Source organism: Microplitis demolitor, chromosome 6 (genome assembly GCF_026212275.2).
Source record: "Microplitis demolitor isolate Queensland-Clemson2020A chromosome 6, iyMicDemo2.1a, whole genome shotgun sequence".
Taxonomy (NCBI): Eukaryota; Metazoa; Arthropoda; class Insecta; order Hymenoptera; family Braconidae; genus Microplitis; species Microplitis demolitor.
In genome coordinates, this window is record NC_068550.1 from 898,026 (window position 1) to 916,250 (window position 18,225).

At 39.2% G+C, this 18,225-nt stretch overlaps 1 protein-coding gene across 2 annotated transcripts in view; it reads left to right on the plus strand.

The window, feature by feature from the left end:
• LOC103575650 (homeobox protein araucan) overlaps positions 1–17,987 on the plus strand; it is a 44,814-nt gene extending 26,827 nt beyond the window's left edge. For both annotated transcript variants that reach the window (XM_014443377.2, XM_053739918.1), the window contains 5 exons: positions 2,316–2,449; positions 7,962–8,320; positions 10,448–11,474; positions 11,622–11,712; positions 15,885–17,987. In XM_014443377.2, coding sequence (XP_014298863.1) covers positions 2,316–2,449; positions 7,962–8,320; positions 10,448–11,474; positions 11,622–11,661 — 1,560 coding nt within the window. In that variant the 3' untranslated portion in view covers positions 11,662–11,712; positions 15,885–17,987. The remainder of the gene's footprint in view (positions 1–2,315; positions 2,450–7,961; positions 8,321–10,447; positions 11,475–11,621; positions 11,713–15,884) is intronic.
• Positions 17,988–18,225: the final 238 nt, after the last annotated feature.

The window sequence follows — 18,225 nt, forward strand, 5'->3', positions numbered from 1 at the left end:
AAAAGTTTTCATATTTTCAATTCACTGCTTCAAATCTATACGGAAACTTCATAGCGTCTAAACCCAGTAATTCATCAACTAATTTTTTTTTTCAACAACACTTCTTCAAATCTATAAAAAAAAATCCAGTAATTAAATTTCAACCAAATTAATCAACTTTCACTTTACAACTTTCCGCTCTTCTAACGTACGCTCGATAAACTTTAAAATAATTGATCTGATAAAATTTTTTTTATCCTTTTTTTAAAGACTCAACATTAAAGTTCCGATAATTACTAAAACCCTCATTATGAATTAATAAATTCATAAAAATAAACTAAATAAATTTCAACAAGATCCAGAAAACGGTTTCAGAAAAAAAAAGATCATGTAGTTACATTAACTTGATTTAAATAAATATTTATACAGCAGCTCGATAGTCGGGGTTGTATAAATTACTTGAAATAATAAAACATAATTGTGAAAATAAAATAACATTAGAGATAATAGTCCAGAAGAGGCAGGAGGCAACACGTGCTATTGATGTGATTTTCTGCACAAGTGTAAAGGGAAATAATATAAAGGGGCATAATATATATATATGTATGTATGTAAGTAAGCTCAAGAACTCTTATCTGTTAGATCCTCTCTTCTCTCCTCTCTATTCTCTACTGTATACTCAGAGCTTCTCTGAGATTCTCAGGTCCTCTGGTGGGTATCCTCCAGCCCGAGTGGATAGAGAGCGTTATAAGAAGGTAATAAGAGCCGGATTAGCATTGAATGAAATGGCCGGCGCGGCGTGGCGACAATAAGGGCAATAAGCATCAGTGAGTTGAGTTGAAGCTGAGTAGAGTCCTTATATGTTATAAAACGCTCACGGTGGTCCTCAGGACGGCAACTCGTACACGAGCCTTCTTTTCCTCCCTCTCCTCTCCTCCCTTCCTCTCCCCACCAGACTTCTTATCCCTCTTTATACTTTAATACCCCATTTCTATTACTACTTTTATTATTCTAATTGTATTTTTCATAACATCCAGGCATATTTGTATATTATTATATTTATATCTTTTATTATCCGGAGCTTTTCAACTCCTTGTAATGCACGGCGACATATCGAGCTTCGTAGTAACCTTCGTCGTAATACTTTGACGTCGAGCTCACGCACTAGAGTATGCCAGTAACAACTACGGCTTCATCGTGTTATTGCATCTTATCTCTACTATTTTATTCGATTAGAGTCTACGCTGCTATAATCTATACTCTGACTTGCTGGATTGTGTCTGTGTTCTACTTATTATCAATTTATATCTACACTCGAATTTTTTTACTCAAAATTAAATTTTTTACAACTCCCGATTTATTTTAATTTATCAACTAAAAATTTTTAATATTTATGAGCCGCCAAATTTGAATTAAAAAAATTTTTGAACAAATCAGCGGAGGATTAAGAGGGTAGAAGTGAACAACTCAACATGCACATGACTCTGGGTCTTAAATCCTTGCAGCAGGAGAGTGCAGGAGTAAAGTAGACTTTGGAGTATAAGTATAAGTATATATATATATATAAATAAAAGTATTAAGTAAGAGCATGGCAGAGTATAGTGAGAGTAGAATAAGAAAGAGCAAATCCGACGTCGTGACGACAGCGTTAAAGTCCTGGCGACCACCCGCGGGCCCGACGTCATAAAAAGGCGCCGAGAATGCCCTCCTGCTAATCCTAGGAGGTCCTTGCAAGAGACAGGCTGTCGCATGACCACGTTTTCCCTTAACCCGGAAGAAGGCTCAACTTTTCTAGCCTTCAACTACTTATACAATCAATTAAACCACTAATTTTTTCAGCGAGTAAATTCCATTGTCCTCTGGCACGAGGACATGGACTGCATTGGACAATAAAATAAAGGCCAGAGAAATTAATAAATAATAATTTAAGAGAACGAATTAGATCCAGACATGAAATATGAAACTTACTGGCGCCAACCTTTTTCTCATTCTCTTATTTTCCATTTATTTTTTTATCCCCACTCATTTTTTTTCATCTTTTTAACTAACCGAAAAATATTATGCTATTGTACTCTCAGTCATATTTATATTTTATACTCATGTCACAGTGTCACGTAGTCCTCGTTCGCATTTAATATTACTGTGTACTTGCTAGTTGATTGTATCAAATATTGACAATACAATCTAGCCCTTAATTAATTATCCGTGTCGAATTTATTCTTGTACGTGTAGACGAGCTGCTGCATTAATTAATCTATTGTAAGACGTGTTAATAATAATAATAATAATGATTGTTATTGTAAGCCATTGGAGTAAAAAATTTGTGTTTGTAACAGGGAAATCCTTATGGACTAAAGGATGCAACGGGGATGGGAATGACGGCGGATATGGGCGCAGCCTGGGGCACGGCGGCGTTACAACCCGCCGCGACTGGATACTACCCCTATGATCCAACGCTTGCTGCTTATGGGTATGTACTGTTAATATTCCAGTAATAAAATTTTATTTTATTGAGTTTTAAGTAAAAAAAAAAAAAAAAAAAAACGGAGTTTATTTTAACTCCGGAGTCAATAATTAAATTGACCGAATTTTTAATAATCAGTAAGATACCTCGCATATGCGAAAGCTAGTTTCAAAAAAATTGACTCCGGGTTACCGGAGTCAAAAGTACTGATTTAAACCCAATGGAAGTTAATTCAAAATTAACTCTACCGGAGCTTAACTCCTGATAGTCAATTTTAGATGGGTTTGAATTTTTTGTTCATGACAAGGAGTTTTAAATACCGGAGTCAAAAAAAATTAACTCCGCCTCAATAATAAGATTCCAAATTTTGAAAATGTATACTTGGTAAAATTTGGATTTACTTTAAAATTTCTTTAACTGCGGAGTTAACTTTTGACTCCTGCGTTTTCTAAAAAGTACCAAATTATAATTTTGCTCCTGTCAAAAAAACATTTTAAATTAACATCATTATGTTTTTTTCAACTTTAAAAATTCCCAAATATTTTTTTATAATTTTTTATTTGAAATAAAATATTTACTGTACAATAAAAACCTGAATAAAAATAAATTTTATCAGTATCAATATAATTCTGTAATAGATTTTCAAGTGTGGTCTGTAAGGGTTAAAATAACAACGCCAATACTCCGTTAAAGTGGGATTTGGTAGACCCTCATAACAAGATTTCCCGTATCGAAAATTTTATTTGACATCTATATCAACACCAATAAATATATTTCTCCCACCCGAGCAAAACCGAGCTCACCATCGTTATCTCCTTCTCACTCCAATACACACCAATAATTAATAATTAATTCATAACCTCTTAAAACTTAAGCTTACCCCCTCCCTGAAGATCTAACGCAACAAAAACAACCAGGAAGTCCTCACACCAATAGACAGCGACCAAAAAAGCCTCTAGTTATTTTAGTAATAAAACTTTGTCCAATTAATAAATAATCTGAAAATCCCCAAGCTTTGCCTTATACATATACATATATAATAGAGAATACATAACAGAAGAGAACAACAATAAATAGAAGCCAAAGGATTGAGAAGAGTGGGCGTAGACAAAAGAGTTTGTTAACTGGTTATAAGTTTGCCACTCGCGTAGTCCTTGTATTGGGAAAAAAAAGGAGAATCTAAAAATGAAATCTATAAATTTAAATTCTTCAGGCAGTTCTCTTATTCTGTGCTGGTGATATTCTGTGGTTCTGATTAAAGAGAATAGGTTGCAGCCTAGCAGCAACTGCTGGTACTGGTACTGGTACTGGTATGTACTAGTATCATTAAACACGACAAAGATAGAAGAGAACAAGAGAGTGAGTAGTTTATTGATTGGCTTCCTCTCCTATCCCGGGGTTTCGCCGGTTCACCGCTCTCGCATTCGATCTCTCCTTGTCTGTTTTCCGTTTTCTCTCTTTTGCTCTGCTCCCTCTTCCTCTGGCTCAGTCTATGGCTCTGGCTCTGTCTCTTTATTCACCTTTACACTGACACCAGCCACCCACACCTCTGCAGAGACATGTGTAGATGCCGAGGGAAGGAGAGAGAGAGAAAGAGAGTGAGCAGCATGGCAAGGTATCCTGGCACCTCCATCATCATCTGGTAGACTATTGTTATTATCAAGGCTATACTCACGCCCACCCTTACATACACGCAAGAGTTGCTCCCACAGGTGCTTTACTTGGTTGCTTTGCTTGGCAACCCTCGTGTGTTGTCCGTACACCGAGTGCTCACGGTGGGTTTGCTCTGGTCCCTCCTCCCACAAGCTCTACATTTGTATCGTTTGTATCTTCTGTGTGTAGATTCTGGGGAGAGGGACGACAAGCGAGAAGCGAGGGGTGAATAAGGTGTGAGGTGAGAGAGTATGGAGAGACTCTACTGGGCATTGTTTATCGTTGAATCCACCCTCGGAGCCTCTTCACCAGCCAGTCTACTCCACAAGCCGCTATTAATTTACTTGCTTAATAATACCTAGGCCTCAAAACCGGCCTTCGTTATTTCCTCTTCATTCATGTTCCTCATCTTTCACCCGTTCACTTATATATATGTATATATTTATATAACTTTTTCTTTGTTTATGTTTTTTCCTAGAACTTTTAAAACAATCGGAATTTTTATTTTCGAAAATATCAGCTCTAATTTTATTTTATCACAAATTTCGCCGCCATATTCAAATTTCGTTTCACAAAAATTTTTCTTTCCTTTCCCTCCATAAATAAAAAATAAAAATATAATTAAAAAAAAAATTCATAGCCTACCCTGCATATTTGTAATCTCTTATTAGCATAAAAAATAAATTTCGAAAAATTTTTTCTCGGCATAAAATTTTCAGCGGGATTAAAAAATTATCCTTACCCGCAACCCACCCGAACCCTATATGCTGCTTTTATCCAAAGTATATTTCGATGTCAAAAATAATAAGCTAATAAATATAACAATAATAATAGTAATAATAATGCGGACATATATATTCTGCACTTAATTTAGTTTGTTATTTAATACCTTTTTCAACGTAAGTTTAATACATTATACATGCATGATAAAAGGTTTTATAGAGGAATAAAAATCCCCGGAATTTTTTCCATGGTACACATATATTGCGTTTGTTACCTCATCCCGACAGCTCGGTTGCCCCCAGCAGCACCTTTTTAACTTTTTTTTTTTTTTTTTTATTTTTTTTCTCTACTTTAGCTCCGACCGTGAAAAGCTCTCACGGCTGCTCCAATACTCAGCCTTTTATTTTATTCCTCTTATTTCACGCTCAAATGTAAATCGTGTTAATCTCGCTCGCAATATTTATTCCATTATTATTAATAATAACAACAGCAAGAGCAGCAATAGCAATACCTTAACCCATCATGTATTAAATATTCCCCCGAATGTCGAGTAAAGCGCTCATGAGCTCCCGAAACTGCAATTACCAAGTACCAATATTGGTTAACCTTTCGAGATCGACATGACCATGCAGCCCCGTAATGAGTCCGTTCAAGTGGACGGTATTTCCAGTCAAGTACCACACACATGTTACATCCATTCGCCAACGAGTCCCTCCCGTCCCGTAAAAACTCGAGCTTCCATATCGTTATTGCCCACCGGCATACAAATAACCGTTTGCTCAAGTCCTTGAGTTTCAATTTATTCCGACATTCAGCCTTTTTTCCATACCACACAAAGGCTTATTTTATTGTTGTATACAACCTTGGACAAAATGTTTAACTGCAATTGTTCCCCGGCGAATTTATGCCCGATTCAGACTCCGAAAAAAGGCAAACAGTTTTAAGGAAAAAAATTAATCACCGGAGTGTAGTACAGTAAACCAGGGTTATTGATAACGCGGCATTAAAAGTAAATTTCTTGGTCAGGATGTATAAAAACCCGAGTAAGGTTCATTAAGTTTTTACCCAAGTTCCCAGATAATCCGTTCTATTCCCTCAGAGCGAGCGAGAGTACACATAATGGCGTCGATTGATTTCCCGGTCGAGGCACCAGGTTTAATGCCTGCCCCTGCGTTTCCCTTGCCTCAGTCCAGCTTTTTCCCTCCTTCTGTGCTCCCCTCCCACCTTCTCCTCCTTATCCTCATCTTCATCCTATACTAACTTGAGTTTGCGAGAGCACGAGCGAGCAAGCGGTTTTATTGGAAAGGAACAGCTCGGTGGCCGCCTTTCCCTTGTCGGGGACGTTTAATAGAGGGTGAAACCACCTTATACTTTCTTTTCTTCATCACCTCCTCCTCCTGCTTCTCATCCTCCTGCTCATTCTCCTTCACATCTATTCCAGCAGCTCCGACAAAAGTTTCCCGAACGTAACAGACCGACACCATTTCAAGCCCACTCCGTTCTTTCGCTGGATCCTCTGAGAACTTATCGCAATTCTTGTATTTACCCAAACAAATCGTCTCTGACTTAACAACCCAGCCCGCAATTCATCAAACTTTCATCCATTTCGAGCGGAGAAAGTTCTCAACTAAAGTAAGTTAACTCTACCGATGTCTTACCGCCAATGTCTGTTTCTACTCGACAGATAAGTGGACACGCGAGTAGATAATTTTCAGATAAGTGCCCAGTGTACCCCTACCACTGGCAGCTCTCTTCTAGGATCTGCTTGGTCCGAAAAGTAGCTGTCTTATTTAATTCAAAAGCAATTCGGGATCTGATTTATCGCTTCGACACCCACGGCATTTATCGCTCCACTAGCCGTATCCATCATCTTGATATTCATTATTTTTGTTTTTTATCTTTCATGCCGAACCCGAGTCTATACAGTAGGAGACTATCATGCTACCAAATCAGATCCACTCACACAAGTGGGTCACATCTGCTTGATGTATTTATTTATGAGGCTAAAAAATCCAAATCCAAATTGAATGAGGGTAGGAATGTATGGTCACGGTGGGTTGCCTCATATCCCGTAAACCAGACCGGCATTGTGTGTTTTTGTGTTGCTCTATTCCTGTTTTAGTTTGTCCCTGGCTACAGTAATACTCGTAGATGTTGTAGATGTAGATGTAGATGTAGATGTAGATGTTGATGTAGAAGTAGATGTAGTGATCGTCAACTCTCAGGCGACCCCCGTTGTGGAAACTCATTGAATGGGTATTTCAGTTGGCAGTAGCCTCTACGAGCCACTTGGTATCGTGTGTATAACAGCCAAGCTATAATACCGTGGGTGTCGAGATGAAGGGGATCGATCGAATCGCCATTACCGCTTGGAGAGAGATAGATTGGACGAACATGGCGATCGGCGAGAGAGCGAGCGGGCTGGAAATAGCTCTATTGGGTAGACTTTAGTATAGAGTACAGAATATAGAGTCTAGTGTATAGAGGATGGGAGCAGAGGTAGAGGCAGAGTGTGTAGAGTGAATAGAGTGCGGCCTCGATGGAATCACGCCGACAACGCGTTGCCGAGGGTGGTTTATTCTCCGTATACATTTGCCGCGTATCACCCTACGATAGGATGACGCCCTGGTTTAGGGCGAGAGAAGAAGGCTTTATAGATACGAGGGCGTGTTTCCCCGTAGCGCGACACATGCAACCACTCACTCACTCTGAGTATAAAAGCCCACTCTGTCTTTCTCACCAGCTACTTTATTAAATCCCTGGGGAATCCGCGCACTACTCACCACCCTGGTTGAATCTCCAACGAGTATATGGATTCAACTGGATAAATCATCCTCTAGAAGAGTAACTTCCTAAATTGTGTCAGTCAATACTCGGATACAGACTTCTCTGATACATATAAGTAGACTTAGATTTAGCTTTCAGATGATACTGTTATCCTGTCACATTAAACTTCGGGGCTCGGGTAGCTGGAGTACCCACGCTATCTTATTCTGATAATCCACCCACAAGTTGACTGATACTTTGGCATTACCTCAGTACAACAGAATGACTAGGCCAATAAATAAGATAGGGATGTGTGCGCTTATACTTTTCTTTATTTATTTCATTGAATTATTCTAAATGGTGAATTGTCTTTTAGGTATGGAGCCGGGTACGATTTGGCGGCACGTCGGAAAAACGCGACCAGGGAATCGACGGCGACTTTGAAGGCCTGGCTGAACGAGCACAAGAAGAATCCTTATCCGACGAAGGGGGAGAAGATAATGCTGGCAATTATCACCAAGATGACCCTCACCCAGGTGTCAACGTGGTTCGCCAACGCGAGGAGAAGACTTAAGAAGGAGAACAAAATGACGTGGGAGCCCAAGAACAAAACCGACGACGACGATGACGCGATACTCACCGACTCGGAAGATAACAAAGACAAGGACGAGATGGGCAGTGAGCACCGGAGTGACCGCGTCGGAGACGACTCTCAACGCAGCCTTGATGACAATGGTAATAATTTCATCATATTTACTCCAAGAATTCCAATTAGTGCCCAGTTTACAGTACCTAACCTCACTTCCCCGCGAAATTTAACTTTTATATAATTTGGCGCGGAAAAAATTTAAAAAATTTCGTGCTTGTCTAAGCTCACTTTCCCAGAGTGGGTAAAAAATAAAATTAAAACCTTTAGGCAATTACTTGATGAGCTGGGAGTATTAAAAAATGGCAAGTGAGGCTCGAAGGACCAAACTGACTCGTTCCCATCTAACCTGCCGGGGATTTAACTGAAGAGCAAAGTCTTAGCATGTAATACCAGACATTATGAAATATTTAAACCGCAAACTAGTCAGCATATCACCACCGAGAAATTCCAAATTCGCAATGAATTCAAAGTAAGTGAGATGAGGATTGTGTCGCGGCGGTGGACATAATGGTTCACATGTGGGTAAACACAGTGACGGGTTGCGGGTTGCCGAGCCAAGAGATTAATGGCCTTTGGGTTCGGGCTTAGCTCCCATTCCCTTCCTCACACCACCAGCTTCTATACCTCTCTCATATATACATATATATATAGATATAGATATATAAATGGCAAACGGACTGGTAGGTCCGTCGGTGTACACAACACACTCGCATGCTCTCAGAGTAATGCAAGAGTGCGAGGGTGCGGCCAGACTGAGTACTGGACGTACTCCAGTCCAGTTCTGCGTAGATATTTCTGCTGGTTCTGTTGATATGTCTATTAAATGTCAGCACTTCCTGTTGCTGTCGATACGTTACTTTGCTAAGCAATCTCAGGCTTCAGCGATTAATTGAACAGATATTAATTATGGAATTAATGGGTGATAACAGAAGGTCAAAAGTTAAAGAGCCACTTGTGGCAGTATCTGTTTAGTTGAGCCATAAGGTTCAGTTTTATAAGGGGTAACTGCACCCCAAAAGCCCACAAAACTCTCTAGGCAGATCTCTGTCCTTGCGCTGGATGTCTAGTTGGATTGAAGGGAGCGAGACAGCCGCAGTAGAAGCAGAAGCAGAAGTAGAAGCAGTAGAGGCAGATCTCTTCGCTTGGGGAATTATCGCTTGACGAGCCATCAACTAAACCCTCTGGCAACTCATTCGAACCTCTTAATGAAATTCTCACCCCTGACTGACTGGCTGGCCGCCCGCCCTTTCAGACAGTCGGGACGCTCCGAGTGCCTTGGGATACAACCTCCTCGTTCCCATTAAATCAACGAGAGAAAGACAATGACAAAATATACAACTCGTGCTGAGGTTGTACTCAGTGTGGGTGCATCAGTGAGCAGTGTGCGAATGGACTCGGGTGTAAGTCGTTGGTGTTTCCGAACAAAAAGACGAGAAAAGTGGTAAGGGCCGCCGAGGGATACAGAGAGCAGAGACACGGGGTGAGAGAATGAGAGAGCGGACTGAAAACGAGTGAGCAGACGTTGAACAAAAAGAAAAAAAGACGAAGAAGGAAATAAAAAGAGTAGGAAAAAGATATCGAGGAAGCCCAAGGGGATCTCAAATCTCTCGTGCTCCCCAAAGTGGTTGCAGGCTTCGCTCCCCGGTTTTTTTCACAGCATCCCTTACGGCTTAGCTCTCAATGAGCAAACCCAACCATTCACCCTGGTGAAGAAAACCCTCTTCTTCTCCCTCCTCTCCCCTCGTTTTCGCACTTGCTATTTTTCACTTTCACCCGCGATTTCTATCTCCCACTTTCTTCAATGCCTTCCTTTTTTCCTTGATGCTGACGACACCCTCCCCAGTCCATTTCTTCCTCGGTCTTTTCACCGGCCCCGCAATGACACGCATACCCGAGTCGCTTTCACACCAGGGACTATAAACCATTAACGGCAATATTGCCATTGAGCCGAGCACACTTAGACCCTCACCAATAATTAACGAGCCCGGGGATATATCTCTGGCTTATCGTCTTTGCCCCTCAATTAAGTGTCGTCTACGTACATTTTTAAAGCTCCACACAAGCCGACAAGTTGATCTCACTCTCAAATAACTAAAACCACTTATAATTCCCGCTACCGAGTGTCCCCATCTCTTTATTCCTTTTGCTATTCCCATTAATCAAAAATCCATCATAAATGTAATCCCCACTAAACAAGTTCTTTGTGTTTCCAGAGCCGATAAGACACGTCAAGGCCGAGCACATGCACCACGAAAAAGACCTGGAGGATGAGGACGACCTGGACCTGGAAGATGACCCTCGAGCGCGTGGTGACATGGGCTATCACCACATGCCGCACCACAGCCATCATCACCACCATCATCAAGGCTACGTAGGAGAAGACCACCACCTCAAGGAAGAGGGAGTTAAATCTGACTGCCAAGCGGGAGTTCCTATTCCCGCGACGAAACCCAAGATCTGGTCGTTGGCTGACACCGCGGCCTGCAAGACTCCTCCACCTAGCAGCCATCCTCACGCGCATCAGCACCATCAGCAGCAGCAGTACCTCCACCATCACCACTACGGTCTCCAGCAGCAACAGCAGCAGCATCAACTCCAGCAGCACAATCCTCACCACCACCAAAACACCGGGCAGCCCTGGCAACTGGGTCCCTCTGGGCCAAATGACAACTCTGGTCTCGGTGGACTCACGTCTTTCGCCCTTCCCTCGTCAGCTACCTCGATGAGTCCTTCAGCAGCCGCAGCCACCCCCTACTCCAACGTCTCCAGGTACGGTGGGTTCCTCAGCTCCGGGAACCAGCTCCACTATAACCCAAACTCTTCCTCGGCATCTTCGTCCAGCGCATCGTCCAGTGCCGCTGCGGTGGGGTTTCCCGAAGTTGGTACGGACACGCCACCCCAAACGCCACCCAACATGAAAGTGGCGACGCCCAATGGTGTGATCCAAGCAGCTCCAGCAGCAGCGGCCTACTGCCCTGGTGGCATCAACACAACCGCGGTCACCAGTAATCCCAGCACCCCGAATAACCACTACCCCAGCAACACGATCCTCGCCTCCAGCAACACCGGGTACTTATCTTCCAGCTCGGGCTCCTCCGTCAGCAGCAACTCCTCGTCCTTCGGCTCGAGACTGCAGAGTCCCCACAAGGAGACCTTCGTCAACCAGAACGGCCTTCACCAGCAGACTGCTGCCAGTCTCGCCACCGAAGCCACTACTGCGTTCAAACCCTTCTACAAAGAGTAAGTTGATTCTTTAGTTTCATTTTATTTTTTATTCCCTACCACCATTGCCACCATCAATAACAACAACCACAACAACCCAGCGCTCACCCATGCATTTATACTCTTTTATAAAATGACCTTTACTCTAAGCTTTATTTATTCTAGATCACAATCTATGGCTAGTGGATTTGTGTCACCAGTTTAGGAATTAACACCTACCGATCTTGAATGATTAACCTGGGACTCGGCTCTTCAGGTAAGCTGGAAATATTTAACTATCTCATTTTATATTTTTTATCCGTCCTTTCGGTTTTTAAAATATTCAAAGATCCCTCGGAGCTCGGATACCTAGGCCACTATCATCACCAAATTAAACAACATCAGGATCGGGCAGGGATCGGGCAGGAGTATATCGTAGTCACTGTTGCGTAAATAATAATAAAACCCAACTCTGTTATTATTTTATTGAGAGCCATTGATGCATTAGATCGCGGATTTATTTTCGACGAGGGAACAGGATTATAGATACAGCCTGAGATTAATAACTCTGGTAATAAAATAAATTAGAGAATAGAAATGGTAATAGGTGCCGAGGATAAAAGAGCAAAAGCAAGAGAAAGAGAAGAGAAAGGAAGGGAGCAAAAAATAAAAATAAAAAAATGAAAAAAGAGAGGCTCGTTTCGAGACATCTTGCCCGAATGGAAGACCGGGTGTTAGCTGGATGTCCTTATCTCGTGGCAATCTGATCCTAATTTATAGTCACGTCTCGAATAAACTAGTTTTCGCTGTCGTCACCTCTGCTCGTCGGCTCAGACGATCGAGAACGTCCTCTTACTCAGTCCCCGGTCCCCAGTTGCTGGTCTTCGGTCCTCAGTCCTCAGTCCACGCTCTTGGTTTCTGCCACCTTTTTTTTGCTCATCCGAGAAATTTTCGCCACTCAACGCTCCCAAGTTATTATGCTGGGCCAGATATAAAGCATTTTGAAATAATCGGTATTTTTAACCCGCAGATTCTCGGCGAACGGGTATCGGAATTTATTTACCCAAATAAAGGCTTTTTGTGGCTCACCTTTGCAAGTTTGGGAAAATATTTAGCGGTGTTAATTGACGGCAGGGTGGACCGGGGGCGGGTTTGTTTAGTCTGGGCCACAGGATCCAAGAGAGAAGAGAGGAGAAGAGAAGGAAAAAGTAGACTCAAGGTAATTGGCAATTAGTAAGGGGATATCTAATTGCCGTGTGGGCGATTGCGGGTGGCGGACCTGAGCTGCCGTTGCTCCCGGCGATACGAGCCCGGTTCAATGCCCACTGAGCTGATCCGGGCCTTCTGATCACATCATTTAATTGTGATCCCATCGGTGGGATATTTCTGTGCAGTACGCGAGTACATGCTAGCTTGTAAAATATTTCCAATTACCGCTCGCTACAATTTTGTTTTACGGATTTCGAGAGAGGCATTTAGTTTAATAACATTCTTGCTAATTGCCTCAGTTCATTATTTGCAGTACTAAATTTTTATTTAAAAATCACTGGCCATTTTTTTTAGCGGTACCTCAGAAAAATTCCGACAAAAATAAAAATCTGAGCCATCAGTTATTGCAATTAAAAAATAATCATAAAAAAAAAAATTTGCCGCGACAATAAAATGTAACATCAAAAACAAACAAATTAACTTTAAAATGGAGAGAGAGAAAGTTTTGAGGGGGAAGGGGAAGGAGAAGGTGAAGGTGAAGATGAAGGCACAGGTACAGGCAAAGAGGAAGACCCGTAGGCCGTAGATCTGCATAAAATTTGGGTTCTTACTAGAAATATCTCGAGCGTGTGTTGGTAACGGCTACCCATCGTAGGATTCCGGGTGGATGGGTTAGGTCTCCCTTAATAAATCCTTTGGCCCAAGCCCGAGCCAGAGTCCCAGCCAAGCGGATTCTGAGATACCCGCGGCCATTCTGTCCTCCCAGGACCTTCTTTGTCCCACGAGTTAAGGAAATGCCTCTGAGGAGGCGCGAATACCTGAGACCTGAGTCCAAGTCCGACTCCAAGACCAAGACCAACACCACCAACGTCCCGTTCTTCACAAATTCTTCTCCCCCTCCCCTCCCCCCACTACTCTATTTTTAGTCCTCTTTGTACTCGATGTTTATTTTATTTATTTTTATTCTTAACTAAACTTAATTCCTTGTCTTTTTTTTATATATAAAAGAGAACAGTCGCGATGAAACGATGGGTTCGTTTTCGGAACAGTTCAATGAACACGGAGCGTCAACGAATTACACGTTTCGCCGCGCAACAAGTGGTAAACCCGTTTCTTATTCGTGATCCCAGACTATTTCAAAGTCAATATGGAAATGGGATTTTTAAAATTATATTTTTTACACTAAAACTCTTTTACAAGAACCCGGAGCTTACAGTAATAACTATTATTATTATTATTATTATTATTTAATTACGGATAAATCGTTTGTCTGAAGTTTGCTTTGGAGAACGACAGCTGGAGTGAGGACTTAAAACATTAAGACAAATGAGATGATAGTCGCGCTAACGACTCTCACGGGCGCTGATGAATTGTCCTATTACGTGGAATAACTTCCAAGACTGAGACTGGGACTGAGACTATAAGTGATAGAACAACTCTCGGGTCCTTATCCTCGCACTCGGCATTTAGCGTCGACGGCGATTGTTCGATTATGTCAACTGACTTCAGCCACGGACGGGGCCGTCTATTGTGAAATATCCCGAGGTAATCACCGACATAATGCCGTCGTAAATCACAATAATATTTTTTTTAGACCCGAGTTCCATCGGGATAATCGATGACGGATTTTATTTATTAGACGGCGTATTGTTCTTGTACATGCGTTTAGATTTTTTTTATCTGTGATAGAAAAAATAAAGGACGAGAGTCGGATGGATTTGCTGACAAGTTATTGGCTTGTTTTTAATTTTTTTTTATTTATTGAATTTTTTTTTATTTTCGAGCTCGTACAAAAGGTTTTAAATAATGGACAGAGCTAAAATTTTTTTTTTCAACAATTTAATAAAAATAAAAAAATGCACATGTAGAAAATTTTAAAAACTATATGTGCAATTTTTTTTTTTTTTAATTAAAAATAAAAATAATAATCCCAGTTAATTATTTTCAATAATTTAAAAAAAAAAATCTTATAAATTCTGTGGTACTAAATATTTATAACTCCCGCCATTTCCATCACTAAAAAAAAAAAATAAAAAAAAGGTATAAGAAAAAGATGGGCCATTGAAGAAAATTAATTACCACTGAGTCGGACCCTTATCTTCGGATATGGATGTAGTAACTGTTGAATATACAGAGATATAAGTCACAGGTAACATGGATGGTAGAGCTATCCAGAGACCGCCTATCCCTTATATCCGGCTTAAGTGCTCTAGTAACAAGCATTTACACGTTACGACGTTCCTTCGCCGAGTAGAGAGTCGAGCGCAATGTCATCCGCGCTCGATTCCGCTCCCACCCCCGCCCCCTCTTCCTCGCGGTTCGCTAAAAACCGGTCCTGCTGCACGCTATGCTCCCCGGCTATCCGAAGATACATAACTTGGCTCTCCTCCTTCTTCTCCTTATCCTCATCCTTATTTACCACCTCCTCTGTCTCATTTTTTCACTACGGTAATTGTAAGAGTATAGAGTACAAGTACAACTGAAGTACGAGTACGGGTACGGGCGCGTGACATTCGCGATGTCGGCTCATGATATTGAATATTAATCGCTCACGTGCGAGGATTCCGAGTTGTCGATTATTATTCCATGTGTACTTAACACTTCGCACCTTCACTTGTACAACCTTCATTTATTCCTTACATACTTCGTATTTAAATATATATATAATTATCTTTCAAACTAGAAATTCATTTTTTTTTCTCAAGTAATTATTTTATCTGCTACTTAAATAAAGATATCTCGTAAACTATTGACTTTACGCTAAAATTTACTCATATCTTTTTTATTCAGAATTTAATTTCCTACAAGTTTGTTCTCATATATTTTTATCGTATCTTTGATAGTTTAGTCAGAAATTTAAATTTAAGTACTGAGTAGATACCTGGGGAAAATAAATTAGCGCTCCAAAATTTTTTATCAACAAATCAAGATACTGGCCAAAGTATCGAAGATACGTCAAAAATTTATGATAACAAATTTATAGGAAATTTAATTCTCTACAAATTTGTTCTCATTAATTTTTATCATATCTTCAATACTTTAGTCACAATTAAACTTTTAAATACTAAATATATAAATGTCCAAAAAAAAAAATTAAAATTTGTTTATAATAATAACAATAATAATAATATAAATAATTGATCGATAGTTGAATAAATTTCCTGTCAAACCCTTGCCTCAACAATATAATTATTTAATTTTGAACCAATAAAATTAACAAACAATAATTTTTTGTTTCAGATAAAATGAAAGTCTCTAAACAACAAACAGGATAAAAAGTAAAAATAAAATAAAAAATGTAAAGTAAGGATGACAACAACCAAAACAAAAAGAAAAACAACACATACCAGGAGATAATAAGACACAAGGAGATATTGATAGTACGACGAGCTGACTCCGTACCGTTTTTCCATCTCCGTCTGTGTGTGTGTGTATGTGTGTGTCTGTATTTGTGCGTTCACGTTGTGTGTCGTGTGTCTATACTATGTCCGTCTATACTTTTACCTTTATATAAATCCTCACAGTACAGTTTACAGTTCAGTTAAAAGCGAGCGAGCGAACGAACCAACGAGATTGTATACAACCATACAACCGTACGGAGAATGTACTTTACTATTACATGTGCGATGTACAGACAGAAAGAGAGCGAACAAAAAATCTAAAAGACCTTATGCTTAAGAGCGACAGCGAAATAAAGAGAGAGAGAGAGAGAGAGAGAGAGAGAGAGAGAGAAAGAGAGAGAGAGAGTGAGCCGTGTGAATACCGGATTAGTCCAAAAGGGATTAAGAGAGTTAGAGATTAACGTCAACGTATGCTTGTATGCTATGCATGCGTGCTCTATGTCTCACCATAAAATACGAAAATCCATTTTCAAATGGACTCACAACAAACTTTATTTGCCAGACGGCTAATTATTATTTTTTTTTTATTTTTAATTTGTTACATAAAATAAAAGTAATAAATTTTAATTAATTAATTATTATAATTGTATATCGTTCTCTGGGAAAAGAGTATTTAAATATATCGGGATACGTGCAAATGGCAACACTAATATATATAGATATATATTGAATAATTGGGAGTGATATATATTGCTCTTGATGGTTTACTCTGTATTATATTTATTAAATTGGCAAATAAAACAACGAGCCTATAGTTATTAATAAAAACAATTACGTCCATTTTCAGCTAATAAATATCATAATATTTTATTGACACCCGTTCAAAGCTTTACCAGTTAATGTCGAGTACATTTAATTGTTTATATAATTATTTAAATGCAGAATGCTGATGGTTATTTATTTTTGGATTCAGTTTTTGGAGCTCGGGCGCCTGTACGAGTAAAGTAATTGGGATAAGAGGGTTGATAAGCACATGGATAGATAGGAAATTTAATAAGCTACGATTTTGGTATCTGTGAAAATTTTCGTACGAAAGATATTTTGGGAGTTATGGGGATTTTTGTAGTTGGGGGTTTCTTTTGATATTTTGCGGGAATTGAAAATTTGAGAAATTTGTTTTAGGCGTTTCTTTGGAAAATATTGGAAAATTTGGAAAAAGTAGTAGGTCACTAGAAAGGAAATTTTATCCTCTACAACTTTGATCTCTTTGAAAATTTCCATAAAATCAATGGTTTAAAAGTTACAGCCATTTTGATAAGTATATATAGTTATTAATCCAAAATCTATATTAATTTCAAAAGTTTATTTTTTATTATAACTAGGGAACTAGTTAACGAAAGTAGGCCGAAAAATAGGTCATTAGAAAGGGAATTTCATAATCTACAACTTTTGTATCAACAAAAATTTCCTTAAAACCAAAATTACAGGCGTAATCATAAAAAAATCTAATTCGCAGCTCCAAAACGCGAAATCCATAAGTGAATAATCAAAAAACAAAACCTCAAACTGAAATATTGTAATTAAAAAAAAAAAAAAATACATAACACAGTAGTCCCCGCAATATAGCTTATTAAGTGACAGTGTACTTTAAGCGATAATTACGACATAAACATGTCGCCGTTTACCATGTACGAGTGTTGCCCATTATACCCCGTGGCCATCCCCACATCTCCCATCTCACCCACGTGTTAATAAATCCACACTAGCCTAACATAAGTGAACTCGATAATCGGTCTCGCTATCGATATATCGCTATTGGTATTGGGGATGCGTATTCGTCATGATTCATTAATTATCATTATTATTATTATTATTATTATTATTATTATTATTATCATTATTATTACTATTATTATTATTATTGTAATATTTTATCTTAAATAATAATCTCGCACTTAAAATATAAATTATGTAAACAAATTATTTATATTTTCTTAAGGAATTAAAAAAAAAAAAAAAAAAAAAAATTACAAGCCACTAAATCAAATAAATCTGTCCAGTTTTATTTTGTTAGTTAAGTTGATATTTATATTCCGTAAAACTCTGGTGAGAAGAAATTTAAAAAATTGATAATTAATTAATAATTAATAATAAAAAAAAATTGATTAATTTATATCTGTGATAATGTGGGAGTTGGAATCGAAAAAAAAATTTTTATAATATAATTACTAATTAATTAA